Consider the following 15,169-nt stretch of genomic DNA (forward strand, 5'->3'; position numbering starts at 1 on the left):
CCCCGCCACACGGCTGTCCCACAACCTTACCTTCATCTTCCAACTCTGTCCTCTCCAAAGCAGTTTTCTTCACTCTGAAAAGCCAAATCTCCATGATCCTGCCTCAATAAGCTATACCCCTCTCATCACGCCTTTCTCAGCAGCAAATCCAAAACTGTGTGGTGGATGATGCTTTTCCAAGTAAAATGTGGTCTCCGTGGGCATTAGCCCGTTGGTTTCGCAGCTGAAAGTTTTTAAATTGTCTCCAATGTTAGCCAAGTGAACGGAGACTCAGAAGGGAGGGAAATGAATAGAAGGTGAGGCCACCATGCCCTCCAGGCTTGTCCTGATTCCTTGCTGGGTCACTAAAGGAGAACACGGAGAAGCCTCAGCAAGCTTGTTGCTGTGCTTGGGATTTTTATTTTGGCTGCAAGAAGAGGTGGTAACCCCGTGAATCCCTTCCACCCCACCCATCCAACCATCCATCCATCCATCCAACCATCCAACCATCCATCCATCCATCCAACCATCCATCCATCCTCTGACTCAGGAAGCCATTCAACATTTCTCCTCACTTCTCTGGCCATCTGTCAGCCCTGCTCAGTTGCTCTATGAACAATCCATCTTGGACTTATTGAATGGAGGGCAGTGGGAGCCCAGGAGATATGTCAAAGTACCCTGAGGTCTATGCCAGATGGACGAAGACTCACTTTGACAAAATTCTCATAGGACGCTCCTCCCCTTTTTACTTATTCATATTCATGCATGCAACTACTAACTATCTGACTCTGATCTGTTCATGGAAACATGCTAGCTAGCAAATTTCAGAGCGCGGTTACTCATATTCCGTTATTTTAAATGAGAAATATCATGATGCATTTGATGTCCACCCAAAAACCTCAATCAACTTCCCAAAATATCACACCCTTAAACACCATGGAAAAATCTCCCAGGAATTTTCTATAATATAAATCAATTAAAACACCTTCCACTTAATTAGCACATCGGAAACTCCTCGGTGGGAAGGTTCGCGTGTGCGCGTGGCGCACTGACACCACGGGGGAGCAAGGCTCCCCCTTCTGGCATCACACTGGTCTGATAATGTCGATACATAAGGAAACAATAGTGAAAGATACTAAATACCCTCAGTGGGACCTGGGTTTGTAGGACCCGCAGGTATGTGGGTGAAGGAGATTGGGACCCACGAGGGCTAAAGCTCAGGGGGAAGGGTGGGGAATGTGGCAGTGTAACACGCAATGTATTTAAAGGGTGGTGAAGCAGCAGGTGCAAACATGCTGGTACGTGCTAGTACAACAGGGGAGCCAGGCCTGCCACACACGGCCTCCTCCTTAAGACTCCAGAGCGACAAAATGTTTGCACAGGTGTGCCCTTGTGGATTCATTGTCACGAACATTCCACTCCAAGAGGAAATGTTTTAAAAACTTGCCAGATACTGATGAGTATTTAAAAAATGAGAGTTTTTTGGGGGGGAGGGGCGGTGCCTGGGTAGACCAGTGGGTTGGGCGTCTGACTCTTGATTTCGGCTCAGGTCATGGTCTCGGTGTCGTGAGATCAAGCCCCGCACTAAGTCTGGAGCCTGCTTGGGATTCTCTCTCTCCCTTATTCTCTGCTCCACCGTTCATGTGCTCTCTCTCTCAAAAAAAAAAATTTGAGAGTTTGGATTTTTTTAAAAATCCTAAAAAATACCTAAAAAAAAAAAAGCCTAGAAAATACTGCAGTGAAATGCCACTTAACACCCACTAGGATGGCTGTCACAAAAAAACAAAAAAAAGGAAACTCACAGCTGCTGGCAAGGTTGTGAAGAAACTGGAAGCCTCAGACATTTCTGGTGGAAATGTAAACAATGCAGCTGCTGTAGAAAACAGTTTGGCATTCCCTCAAAAAGTTAAGCATAGAATTACCAAATGATGCGGTAATTCCACTCCTAGGTATCTACTTGGAAGAAGTGAAAACAGGTTGTCAAACAAATATGAGTGCAGCAATGTCCACAGCGACACTATTCACAATAACTGAAGGGTTGCTAACAAACATTGGGAAACCTTGCTTTGAGGATGGAGGAGAATAGCTTCACGGGGATACGTGTTAAGAACTAAGGGATTTTATTTGCCTGTCAGAATCAACATACACATGCGTACAAAGGGCCTCTCTAGCCAATGTCCTCCCAGATGTCCATCAACCGATGAATGGATAAACAAAATGAGGCAAATACACATAATGGGATATTATTCAGCCATAAGAATAAAGTTCTGATATAAGCCACAACGTGGATGAACCTTGAGAACATGATTAAAAGCCAGAAACAAAAGGTCACGTATTTTATAATTCCAAATATGTCAGATGTCCAGAATAGGCAGATCCATGAAGACAAAAAGCAGACTGGCGGTTGCCAGGGACTGGAAGAAAGAGAGGAACAGAAAGTGTGTCTGCTTAATAGGTACAGAGTTCTCTTAGGGGGTGAATGAAGATGTTTTAAAGCTCCATGAAAGTGAGAACAAAGTGCTAGAACAACGTGTCAGTGTGATTCGTACTCTTTAGAATGGTTCATTTTATGTGAATTTCACTTCAATTAAAAGAAAGTTTTGAAAATAGCTATAACCTTTGTATTATCAGTGCCCCTCACATAGGCATTGATCAAGTTTGATACATGAATGAATAAATGAATGAGTGAACCTGTCCATGGTCTACAATGCCCTTCTTACCCCAATCCACTCCCCAGCCTCCTCATACACCAGACCCCGCCTCGCTCTCTGCTCTTGGGCACACTGACCTTTCGCTAGGTCCTTCTAGGTGCTAAGTTTCTGTCACAGGACTTTTGTACGGCCTCAGTCCTCTGTCTGGAGCCCCTCACACTCCTCCCCATTGCCCTAGTTACTTCCCTTCCAATCCAGCTCTCAGCTTGGCCATCACTCTGTCCAGGAAAGCCTTCTCTGACCTTCCTGACTGGGTCAGTTCCACCTTACACTCTCATAGCACTAGAACTTTCTCTTTAGGTAACTTACCACTATTGCATTTTCATCTATCTGTGCTCTTCTCTATTAACGCTGGTCTCCCCCATTACAACATGAATATCATGAGGGCTGAGGATGGGCGAGTATGTTGTTGAGGAGGGAGCAGTTACCACTGTATCCCCCTGCCCCCAAGCACAGTACCTGGCATATAGTATGTGCTCAATAAACATAATCAAGGGAGGAAGGGAGGGAAGGAGGAATCTATCCACCCTTTCCATCTGTTTGCCTTCAGAAATCTACTAACACATTATTTCTCAACAAACTGGCTAGAGAGGCCCTTTGTACGCATGTGTATGTTGATTCTGACGTGCACATACAGAACCCCTCAGTTCTTAACATGTATCCCCGTGAAGCTATTCTCCTCCATCCTCAAAGCAAGGTTTCCTAATGTTTGTTAGTAAGAAGTCAGCTCTGGAGTGAGTGCAGGCAATGACGCTGAGTTATGCATGGTTGCTGACTGCTGGGAGATTGAAGGTCAAATAGCGTGGATCGTCTCAGGGTGTCCTGATTTCTCTTGCCCATCTCCCACCCTGGGACAAGCAGTCACTCTTTTTTTTTTTTTTTTTAAGATTTTATTTATTTATTTGAGAGAGACCCAGGCACCCCGGGCAGTCACTCTTTACCCTGCTTCCTCTTTGTCTTCTGGGTCTGCTGCTTCCTCCATCTGACTGGTCTCTCCCCTTCTTTCGGACTTTGCCTTACCCCTGTCTGATTTCTCCTCTGGTACTTTCCTCCATCACGCTCGAATGGCCTGTCTATTTCTCTTCCTGCACCCCAGGTACTTGATAGTAACTGGGGCCAGGGTCTGAAATTCGGAAAATGTCTAAAGATGCAGCAATCTTTTCTCCTGCAGTCAACACAAGGTGCTAGTGAACTGTCAGTCCCGTGAAAAAAAGAGCCAGGCCCCTGAATTATCTACATGCTCCATCAGAGGAGAAATGAAGAAGGGAGGGAGATGTGATGGGTCTGGGGCCTACCACTGGGAAGGGATTGTGGACACAGACTTAGGGTCCACATTGTATCCGGAAGGGCCTGGTGTTTCTGGCGGGTGTGTGCTCATCGCTCTGAAATAATCTATGCTAATTTCTTGATGAAAAATTCATACTGCCTTCTGTGTTGCTAAGCAGCCAGCCCAAACATGTTTACTGTGTAAATCTCTCCAGAGGGCCCTGGGCTGCACCCAGGGTCTGAAGCGTGACGGACATAAGAGGAACAAAGCCATCCCAAGCTTTGGGAAAGGTTTCTGAAGCTGACCTGCAAAAATGCGTATTTTTGAGACTTTTATGCCACATTTGAGGAAACACAGTGGTTCGAGTGTAATTTTGACTAGCTTTTCTCTGCTAACCTCCAGCCTACTGGTCAAAGTGTGGGCTCAGGAGCCAGACTTTCTAAATTTGATTTCCAACTCTGCCACTAAAATATTGCTTAAGTGTGCTGTGTTTTACTTTTCCCATCTGTAAAAGGGAAATAATAATTCCACATGTTTCATAGGGCTATCGTGAAGATAAAATTAATATGATTAAAGAGGGCCTGGCACACATAAAGAACCCAAAAAATGTTAGTTGTGCTATCACTACTGTTTATTACTCTATGGAAATGCCTCAATTTCTTGTCTGTTCGTTAATGTGAACAGGAGAGTCTGCCAGCCAGGAGATGAGCTGAGAAATAAATCCTTTAAAAGGGTAAGAATCCATGAAGGGCAGACCTTCGAGAAGCCCGGGGGCACATCGGCTCCAGGAGCGGGGTTAGCAGTTCATGGGGCCTCCTGTGACCATTGGGGTGCCGAGGAGACCTTGGCAGAGCAGTGAGCCAAAAGAGAAAGTTCTTTGAGCTGAAGGTGGGGGTGCCCCTCCTAAGGGGTTTCTCATGCCCCCTGCACCTGCCCCATCATGATAGCAGTGTAACACGCTCCATGGCTTCATTGTCCGTCTCCCCACTCATCAGAAAGAGCTCACGTCCGTCTCTTCATTGCTCCCTCCCAGTGCCTAGCAGGTGCACATTAATCTTTAATGAATGAACTTATTAGCAAATGAAACACAGCATATGGGTCCTGATGCATCCACACTCTGATAAGTATGAATACAGGCAGGTGATCGGGGAGGATGTGGCTCGAGTGGTCTAAGGAAGAGGAGAACAAGGCAGGAGGGTTGATAGGGCCACACTGATGGTCTCGAGGTCCCAGTCCCAAGAAGGAGGCGGCCACAGGAGTGGCGGCAGAAGGCAGACAGAGCCAGGGACCAGGGAGTATGGGATGGATCACAACAAAGGAGGGCCATGCCTCTTGATGATAGCCCAGAAGTCCTCCTGGGAACAAAAACAGTGACTTTCGCTACTAAGTTAGTGTTTACAAACGTTGTATCACAACATGAAAAATTTCAATGACAACCTCACTGAAGTCTAACTCTATAGAGAAAAGTGCACAAATCATAAATGTAGAGCTGGGTGAATTTTCTTTCACAAAATGACCAACACGCTTGGGTGACCAGCATCCCCACCAAGAGGCGGAACATGAACAACATTGCAGAGGCTGCCCAACCACGCCCCGGCCATTGCCTGCCCCCCAACGGCAAGACCAAACATACATTGGACTTGACTTCAAATCTGGTGGAAATAAAACCTTACCACTTTGCCCTCCTTTGCGCCTTTCCTCTTAGTGAGTGTGAGTCGCAATACGACCATTCACAATATACATTCAAGGGTTATCACGGGCCCAGCATCACACCAGATATCGTCGGGGACACAAGAAAAATGAAAAATACACTCCCTGATCTTGCCAGAAAAGATTCTTCTGTACCTATAGTGTTGGATACAAACTCAGCATTTGTTTACATTGTTTCATAAGAACCTAGAATTAATTTATTCATGTTTGCTAAAATCTGAATGTCCGTGTCCCACCTCCCCTCAAAATTCATCTGTTGCAACTTAGCCCACAAGGAGATGCTACCAGGAGGCAGGCCTTTGGGAGGTGATCAGGTCATGAGGATGGACCCTCATAAAGGGAATCTATGCCCTTACAGAAGTGGTCCTAGAGAGCTCCCTTGCCCCTTCCCCCGGGTGAGGATAGAGCAAAGTCTACGAATGGGCTCTCACCAGACACCGAATCTGCTGGAGCCTTGGTTTTTGGACTTCCCAGGCTCTAGAACTGTAAGAAGCCCATTTTTGTTGCTTATAAGCTGCCCCGTCTGTATTTTGTTACACAGCCCAAACAGACTAAGACGGCATTCCATGGAAGCCCACCCTACTAGAAGGAGGGTGGGATTGTCTAGTTTGGTGGGAAGTGGCGGTGAGGACCTGGGGGATGTGGAGAGAAGAGGCACGGGGACCTCTGCCGAGGGTCCAAGCAACTTGGCTAAAGCCTTGGACTACATGTTAGCTGCAAGGGGACAGCACCCGGGTCACCCCAGGGACCTCCAAGACACATTCAAGCAGATTCACTTCAAGAATACAACAAAGTAAGCACCGTGCGGGGAGAAAAAGCTGACACGAAAACCAAAGCTTTCTGAAAATAGGAACCCCAACTCCTGTTAAGTGACAGGTGTCAGGGGGTCTGAGCAGTGGGAAAGAGCGGTTCTCCCTGCTCACTCTTTATTACTGAGGTTAGTCAAAAACAGCGCTTCTTCTGAAGGGACCCAGGATAAGGTGAGTGGAGGCCTGTGCAGACCAGTGTGAAAAGGAAACTGAGGGGGAAGGAACCAAGGGGCCTGGCTGCCATTCACTAGTAGATTCTGAAGCAGTGGGAAAGGGAAGATGCCCATACACACACATGCATGCGTGCGCACATCATTCTGCTGCTCTCTGCCCTGTCTCCTCTCTCGAGCTGCCACCAAGCTTCGAAAGCTGGGCTGACAGCAGTGAGGGAGGTCCCAGTTGAGCCTGCCAGACCATGAGTGGGCAGTGTAGTGAGACTGAGTCCCCTGCATCCCCCAAAGGACCACACCCGGGTGAGGGTGAGGGACTGTCTACGAAGGCAGGATAAAGGGTCCAGAGTGTGTGTTTTGGAAAAGCAGAGATAAACTATGAATTGAAGCCAGCTGGAGGCATGTGAGGTGAGGGATGACGGAGTGCTTCTGCCCTCTGCCTCCTCCCACTTAGCAGAGATCCTGGGCCCTTTTTTTGTTCCACGGATTCCTTTAGCTCTCCAGAGAAGCCCTCTGGACACTTCCTCAGAATGTTTACAAATCAAAGACATCGGACTACAGAGGAACATCTAATAAAATCAGCTTGTGGAATGGCTCTATGTGAGCCTCTTCATCCACCCGTTGGCTAACAGGATCTGGCAGGACATTTAATAAGTACCATGATTTAGAACTAGCGATGAACATAAATGATCCTGTGGAGTATCCACAATAGCTGTAGTTGCCTCGAAACTACCTGTGATTTCCCTGGGGGACCAAGGCACAGATATTGTTAACACTCCTGTGCTGTGTGGTTGATATTCCTCCTATCCAAGACCATGAACCTCTTAAATTCCATCTACAGACCCCATAGGGACGTCTTTGGACCTCAGGTTATGAACCCCCCAGGGGAACTTCCAAGCTCTTCTCAAAATCACTACAAACTTCAACTTCATTTAACCATACAAGGCCTGAATATCCAAGGAATTTTTCCAAGAACCACAACCAGTTATTTTCAGAGACATGGGCGGTCCCTCCGCATCCTACAGACATGCGGTTCTCAGTGTAAAGGAGTCTGGAACCCCTTTCTGCAGCCCTGTGCCCTCCCTTCCAGGAACATCTTCAGAAAGCCTTCCCCGAGTCCTCCCCTCGTTGTCAACACGCGTCACTTCCAACACCCTGCTGTCACCTGCCACCCCTAACACCACCTCCTTTACTTGTTTGGAAATGACAATTGTGTTCTTTCCTCCATTCACTCAATCTGGGTCAGTGGCTGAATCAGTCTGAGAACAATGGCAGCCCAACCAACCTTGTGAGATCTCCCCCGCGCCACATCCGTGCCCACTGATTCAGCCCCGGTTGCCCAAATCCTTGTCACTCAGGGAACCAGATGAGGGGATGTGAAGGAAGGGGTCTCATGTATCAACAAAGGCTTACTGTGGCCCTACTGGGCTAGCACGGGGTTACAAAGGCCTGGTGCGTGCGCTCCCATTGGGAGAAATGACTCCAGCAACAATCCCAAGTGGACACAGGGATACCTTTACTAGTCAACAGTTTCTTATTAGACACCTGCTAGGTTCCAGACACTGAGGAGGTACTGGGAATAAATAACATACAAATAAGTGGACACCAAAGATCACATCCAGTTATAACAAGTACTATGAAAGAATTGTAAGAACAATAGGGAAGAAGGTAATAGAGGAGGAGGTACTTTGTTACATGTGGTGGGAGACAAAATCCTCTGGAGAAGGAGAAATTTAAACAGAAAGAGGCCTCAAGGATGAGAAGGAGCCATCAGTATGAAAAGCCGGAGGAAAATGGCCATGGGGATTGGGGGGTCTTTAGGAAGGATCGTAAATACAGGGAGGGTGAGATTTCAGATGATTGGGAGAAGGGGCATGAGCTTGGCCGGAGAGGTAGACACCTGCCAGATCAAGCACATGGGGTGGGGGTGGGGGGGGGGGAGTGGAGTGGCTATTAGCATGGATTCCAGAAGCAGACCAGCTTGGCTAGAATCCATCCAGCTCTAAAACTTCTCTAATTGTGTGGCCTTGGGCAAGTCACTTACCCTCTCTGAGCCTTAGCTTCTTCATCTTTAAGTAGGGATCAGCATATATGTCCTTCACTCACTTGCTAAGTGCATTAAGAATAAAGCACTTAGAATGGTGGCTGACACAGGGTGCATGCCACATAGTGGTTTGCTATGACTTGTTCCAAGCTCAATGAGAAGTTGGGGTGGGGGGAGGTGAGCCCAAGAGAGACACTACCTGGGTTGTCTTTAACAGATTCTTGGCCCTTGTGTGAGCTACTGGAAGGGATCCCAGAGGTCATTTACACCAACTCCTTCCCCGGCACTTCTCTCTGGGAAGGGGAGGGGACAGCCCCTGAAGAGCCACCTCTGAGAAAGGCACAATGGCCTTCCCCTAAAGCCTGAGGAGCAATCTCTGTGAAGGGCACAATGGCCTTCCCCTCATGCCAGGTGGGAGAGAAGATTGAGAGGCAGCGGGCCACAACTTCTGAAGGACTCATCCACCCCTTCAACCGCCTGCCGCTGGAGAACCCACTACTCCCACCTCAGATGGTTCTAGAAGGGTACCGTGTTCCGATGCCTGGCTGGCTCCTATTCCTGCCAATGTCAATGTCACTTTCCTGGGATTGTAAGTGCCTCAAGGACAGTAGCCATTTCCTTCCCCTCTCACTACCCGGTGACTGACAGAGGCCTCAGGCACTGAGTCTCAGAGCTTTTGAATAATTGATTGGAAAAAGGAAGGTGGAATTGCAGCATTTTTGTGCCTCTCCCAGATCTATAAGCTCTATAAGGAATCTAGAGGGCCTTGGGAAGTCATTAAGTCATGACCCTGCCCCAGGGCCAGGCTTCCTCCAGCACCCTAGCAGGACTCTTCCTCCTGGTCTCCAGGGCGCATTTTACACTCCCCACCTCGGTAATGTGTCCTGAAGGGCACAGCCTATGTAGGGGGCTCCTTCCAAACCTCTTCCCTAGACCCCTTCTGCCGCACTGTACAATGGGGACACCACCCATTTCCTGCCCCAAGGGGCTCTGGGCACAAGCCCATGCAGGGGATAAAAGCCCTCCTGTCTCCAGGGACATCTTCAGAGACACCACAGCAAACCCCTCCAGCTGGCTGGAGCTGAGGGCTGCTGGGAGGGGGCGAAGGTCCTTCAGGCCCCTCCACATTCACCAGCCTCTCCCCAGACCCCAGGCACTCCCCGCCCAGCTGCCCCTCTCCCGCTCCCAGGGATGCAGCAACCACCTCCCCTCTCGTTTTTCCGTGGCTTGCCCCCTCCTCAGCTAAGCCAGTGCTTTCCCCACACCAGACCCCCCAACTTCTCTTCCCTCTCCCGTCCCCATTTCTCTTCCCCCAATTCTGTAAGGTTTTAACCCCCCAACCTCCCTCCCCCGTTTCCTGCCAGCCGCTCAACTCTCCTCCCAGTCCCTATTCGTCCCCAAGTCCCCTTTCCCATTCCGTCCCTTCCCCTCCCCTTTAACGCTCGCTGACCCCATTCCTCTCGCGCCCCCACCAAGCCTCCCTCCCCTAACTCTTCTCCCCGACCCTCCCCCCGACCCCCAGGCCTTCCGGACCCCCTCGGCGGGTCCTCGAGCACGTTCTCCGCCCTCCTCCCCGCCACGCTCGGTGGCGCAAAGCACGGCGACCGCTCCCCCCCCATCCGGTTCCCCCGCCGCTGCAGCCGCCGCCGAGATCCCGCCGAGACCCCACCGTGCCCCCGGGAGGCCGAGGCGCCGCCCCCGCTCACCTGTTGGGCGGACCGGAGCACGCCGGGTCTCGCCTTCTCCGGATCAGGGTCCCGGTCCCGCTTCAGCACCCCCTTCTTGGGATGCATGTGCCGGCACAGGCAGGTGACCCCGCACAGCGCGAGGATGCTGGTGGCCGTGCCCAGCGTGGCGCCCAGCGCGATCACTGGCACCGACAGCACCATGGTGCCCGCTCCCCGCGCGGGGCTCCGGCCCGCAGCCGCGCACCTACCCCTGCCGGGCCCGCCGCCCGCCGCCCGGCAGCTCCTGGGATCCGGACGCGCCGGCTGCTCTCCCGCCGCCTGGGATGGGGGGTAGGGGGTGGGGGGGAGGCGGGGAGGGAGGGCGGCTGCGAGGACGTCAGAGGAGGAGGCTGGCCGGGAGCGGGCGGGTGCGCCCGCACTCAGCTCCACGTCAGCCCGCACCCCCTCCCGCCGACACGTGACCAGACCCCCACCCCAACAGCAAACCAGCCTTCAGATGCCCGCAAGCTTAGGGGTGTCTCGGGCCGTTCTTCACGCTTTCTGTGCGCGGACACTTGGCCCCAAGAAGGGCAGGAGCTCGCCCAGGTCGCACTGTGTGAGCGGGCGAACCCCGGCTCCAACCCGGGCCTGCGGCTCAGTCTGGGTGGGGGTCACTTTACCAGACTCCTAACCCTTCCTTTCTCACCTTCTCTGGCCCGGGAGGCTGTACACTTGGGTCCTCCGGGAGATTTTCAAACACACAAGGGCTGGAGACTTCCCATCTCCCGAAGTCGCCTGGTGTTTGCTATGCCGTGGGGCAGAGCGGGCAGGGGGCAGGCGGGCAGAAGGGAATTGCCTGGGCTTGAGACTGTGCCCATGCCCGGGTGAAGATCACCGCACCCACTCTGTTTCTGTCGCATGTCCTTCAGCATGCTTTCCCTCCTCATTTGATCTATGGGTCTCCATTTGCAGATGAGGAAGGTGCGGCCGGTAGGGGATGTGGGGAAGCTGCAAAACTCCAGGCATCCTCAACCCAGACTCGGGTTGGCAGATTCCGAGTCCCTGCGCCACACTCAGAGAAAGAACTTGTCTTAGAAGAACAAAGAGCCTCACGTGCAGCAGCCAGGAGTCCACACCTGATGCAGAGAGGGGGACATAAAAGAAGTATGCTTAGAGTAAGGTGAAATTAGAATTCCAGGCATGAGGAGACGGCCTTAGATCAGGACACAGTGGTTTGCAGTGTATTGTGTTATGGGGAGTGTTTCATTGAATTCAGCAAGCATTCCCGGTGTCTGCTGGGCACGTGTGAGGAGTGCAGAGAATTTCACCCACAACAGGGCTTCGGAATTCCCATGAAGCCAACGGCTCCTAAATCTAGCATGGCTCCCGCCAGACCTTCAGCGCTGAGCTGCAGAAGTGACCGCCACCTGGAACCTTATCTACCCCTGCATAACAAACCACCCATGACTTAGAGGCTGAGAACAATCATTTTGTTAGCTTTCATGATTTTGTGGGTTGACCGGGCTCCACTAGGTGTTTTTCCTGCTGCAAGTGATGTCTCTCCAGGGACTGCTGCGCACGGCTGGGCTGGGATGTGCAAGATGGCGCACCACAGGGTGGGCAGCGGGTACTGGCTGCCCCTGGGGGCACAGCTGGCTGTCAGCCAGTGCACTGGGGTTCTCCACGTGGCTGGAGCTGCACGGCAGCCAGATTCCAAGAGGATGAAGCTGTTCTCTTAAGTCTTGGCTTCAGAATTTCTAGAACATCATTTCTTTGGTCAAGCAATTGTCTCTCTCTAATCCTTTCCCTACAGGGCATTAAAAAGGATGTTTCTGAAATGCAAAGTTAATCTTATCATTCACGTGCACAAAAGCCTTCAAAGTGTCACCAATAATAAATGCAAGAGCCTCCAGTTAAATCGAAAGCCCTTTGTGATGTGGTCCCTGCCGGTCCCTTCAGACTCCCCTCTACACACTTCCCAACATGCCCTTGAGCCCCAGGGAACTTGGGATTCATTCAACAAGCTACTATCTTTAGAGCCTTCATACCATCACCCATGGGTGCATACGGGAGGTACTCAGGAATCACTGAAAGGGTGAATGACTCACATGATCATCTCATGCAGGACTTCCAGTGGTTTGGACGGAATCCCATTTGCTAAATGAGCTCCCTTTGATTAAACCGACTCTTCCACAAATATTTATTTTGTGCTTGCTGTATGCTAGGCACATTTTCCTACTGAGCTCCATTTGCTGAGCAATGCCTCCGTCCCTGGTGGTAGACTTAGCATTCTCTCTCATAAGAGCTTCCCTTGGAGGTTTTCTTGGCTCCTGGGCCTGGTAAATGCAAAATGTTCCAGGGAAATGAGAGGTTTAATTAATGCTGTCAGTCCGGATCTCCCATGCCTGAGCTGCTCCCCTGGGAAACCCTTAACACCACCTAGCAGGATCTGGGGTGGGCGTGAAGGGAAGGATGAGCACTTAATTCTAGACATTGTCTGATGGAGATCATACACCTGTCATGTGGTTCATTGTTACTATGGTTACTGGGATGACAGCAGCTGCAGTGACCTTCATTTTTAACAGGAAGAGGGACCCCAGCCCGAGACGAACTGCTTGTCTTTTGCCTTTTTCGCACACAGTGAACCGATGGCAGGGCTAGGATACACTCAGGAGATTTGAAACCCAGTTATCAAGAACTCTGTATCCCCTTTGCTACACCTCATCAAAGATGCGACTCTGGCTTCTTGGTTACTAATATCCAGGCAGTAGTAGCCTTTAATGACAACTTTCTAAGAAAAGGCATTAGTGGATTCCTTTGAAAAATGGGACCATCTCTATTGAGAAAGGCAGATGACAGATTCAGCCAAGTGGAACAGTTGGGACAGTCTAAGGAGGAGGCCTGCAAATCATTAGAAATGCTGGAGCCCCCAGACTGCCAAGAACAAAACAAGATGCTTAGGGGAGCTGCTGGAAGGCTGAGGGGTAGATCTCAGAAGGTTCCCTAGCCTCTGGATAAAATGTCACCATTGTTATTTTGATCTATATTTTACTCGCTGGATGATTAAATATTCAGAGCAACCACCCTGAATTTCTAAGGTATGAAAATGTTTTTATCTGGGGGAAAGGATTTCAAATATAGGAGGTTCTCTTATCTGCACATATTTATCGTGCCTGCATATAGTGCTAGGCAGGAGGGAGGAAAATAAACAAGCAGAACAACCAAATTTTAACATTGGAAGGATATCAGACGTCATCTTGTGGGATCCTTTCTTTCGACCAATAGGGAAACTGAGGCCCAGAGAGCTTGTGGATTGCCAAAGGGCAGAAGGAGTTAATGAAGCATTGAGGTCTTTTAGGTCAGGGTAGATGCAGTCCTACTGTAGTAAGAAGTAACCCCCAAACCTCAGGGATTAACACAATAAAAGTACACCTTGCTCCTATCATAGTTCAAGGAGGGTCAGGTGGCTCAAGTGGGCAGCTCATCTCCAATCAGTCACTCAGGAATCTGGGCTTTTGCTTCCTGCCGCCATGCAGATGGAGAAGAGAGCACTAAAGACCACTTGGGCCATTTAGGAGGCCATGGCTGGAAAGAGTCTATGGTTCTCACCCCATTGCACTGGCCAGGATTTGGTGACATGACAGAGCTAACAACAGAAGAGACTGGGTAGAAAGGAAACATGAGTAATAGCAGTCCCTGCCATAGACGCCAAAGCTTTAGATTTCTGTCTAGTGCTTATTTCTCTAACCTTTTCATTAATCCAACAAATGTTTTGAGTTTCTACCATGTACCAGGCACTGTGCTGGCTGATGAGGTGACAATAGTGAGGAATATCATTTATCACACAAATACATGAGAAATGATAACTGTGATACGGGCTCAGAAGGACCGGCTCGAGATTGGGATTTGACTTGTTCTGAGACACCAAGGAAGCCTTCCCAGAGGAAGTATCAATTGGCTTGAGGTCTAAAAGAGTAAAGTTAACTCAGCAAAGAGGGAGTGTTCCAGGCAGAGAAGCAGGAGGTACAAGTACCCCGTGGTGGAAACACACAGTGGGCATGGCGCCGCAGTGTGCTGGTCAACCAGCTCTCTGGGGGCAAATTTGATGTTCAGCATTTGTTGATTTCTCTGGTGCAAATAATCCCACTACAGTGAATTTCCAGCTACCACCACGTTCCTTAATATTTCCCAGTTGGCTCTGGGAGTGGTAGGAGCCAGCTCCAGTGCGCACCTGGGAGAAACTCTGAGAGACGAGCCTGAAGGCAGAGGTAGGGGCCAGATATCGGGGCTGGTAGACCATACGGGAAGGCCATTAGGTGTTTTTAGGCAGAGGAGTATGATATGATCAGATTTGTCTTTTGAAAAGATCCTTCTGGCTGCAGTATTGAGAACCGATTGGAGAGGGACCAAGGGGATGCAGGTGGGCCAGAGAAGTTGCCAGAGCAGGCATCCAGGAGAGGGATGCTAAGCTTCTCTAGGACGTGTGTCATCATAGGATGGGCTGAAGTTGTTGATGGCATGAGGAGAGGGCAGAATGGTGGGCAAGTCCCTTTCGCTGTTGGTCCCACTTTTTAGCTCTGTGTGGTTACACTCTCAATTTGATGGACTGTAGTTCTCCATGCTAGATCGCTGCTAACTGGAGGCTCCCCAGCAATAGGCCCTGTCGAAGGCGGGATGTGCAGGAGGAAGCTAGCTGGGATAAAGGGGTGGAGACCCTGGGCCCCGCCGCGGGGTGTGGCAGACCCCACAGAGCCGGCTAGCAGCTGGGTGAGAAGGTGAGGAGCTCAGTCGAGGCTCAGGAGTGGGGCCCAC

General features: G+C 50.3%; 1 protein-coding gene across 1 annotated transcript in view; it reads right to left on the bottom strand.

Annotated features, from left to right (window-relative positions):
• Positions 1-10,701, bottom strand: part of SYT13 (synaptotagmin 13) — a 43,299-nt gene extending 32,598 nt beyond the window's left edge. The window contains exon 1 of the mRNA XM_032413969.1: positions 10,397-10,701. Coding sequence (XP_032269860.1) covers positions 10,397-10,579 — 183 coding nt within the window. The 5' untranslated portion in view covers positions 10,580-10,701. The remainder of the gene's footprint in view (positions 1-10,396) is intronic.
• Positions 10,702-15,169: the final 4,468 nt, after the last annotated feature.

Source organism: Phoca vitulina, unplaced genomic scaffold, assembly GCF_004348235.1.
Source record: "Phoca vitulina isolate PV1807 unplaced genomic scaffold, GSC_HSeal_1.0 scaffold16, whole genome shotgun sequence".
Classification (NCBI taxonomy): Eukaryota; Metazoa; Chordata; class Mammalia; order Carnivora; family Phocidae; genus Phoca; species Phoca vitulina.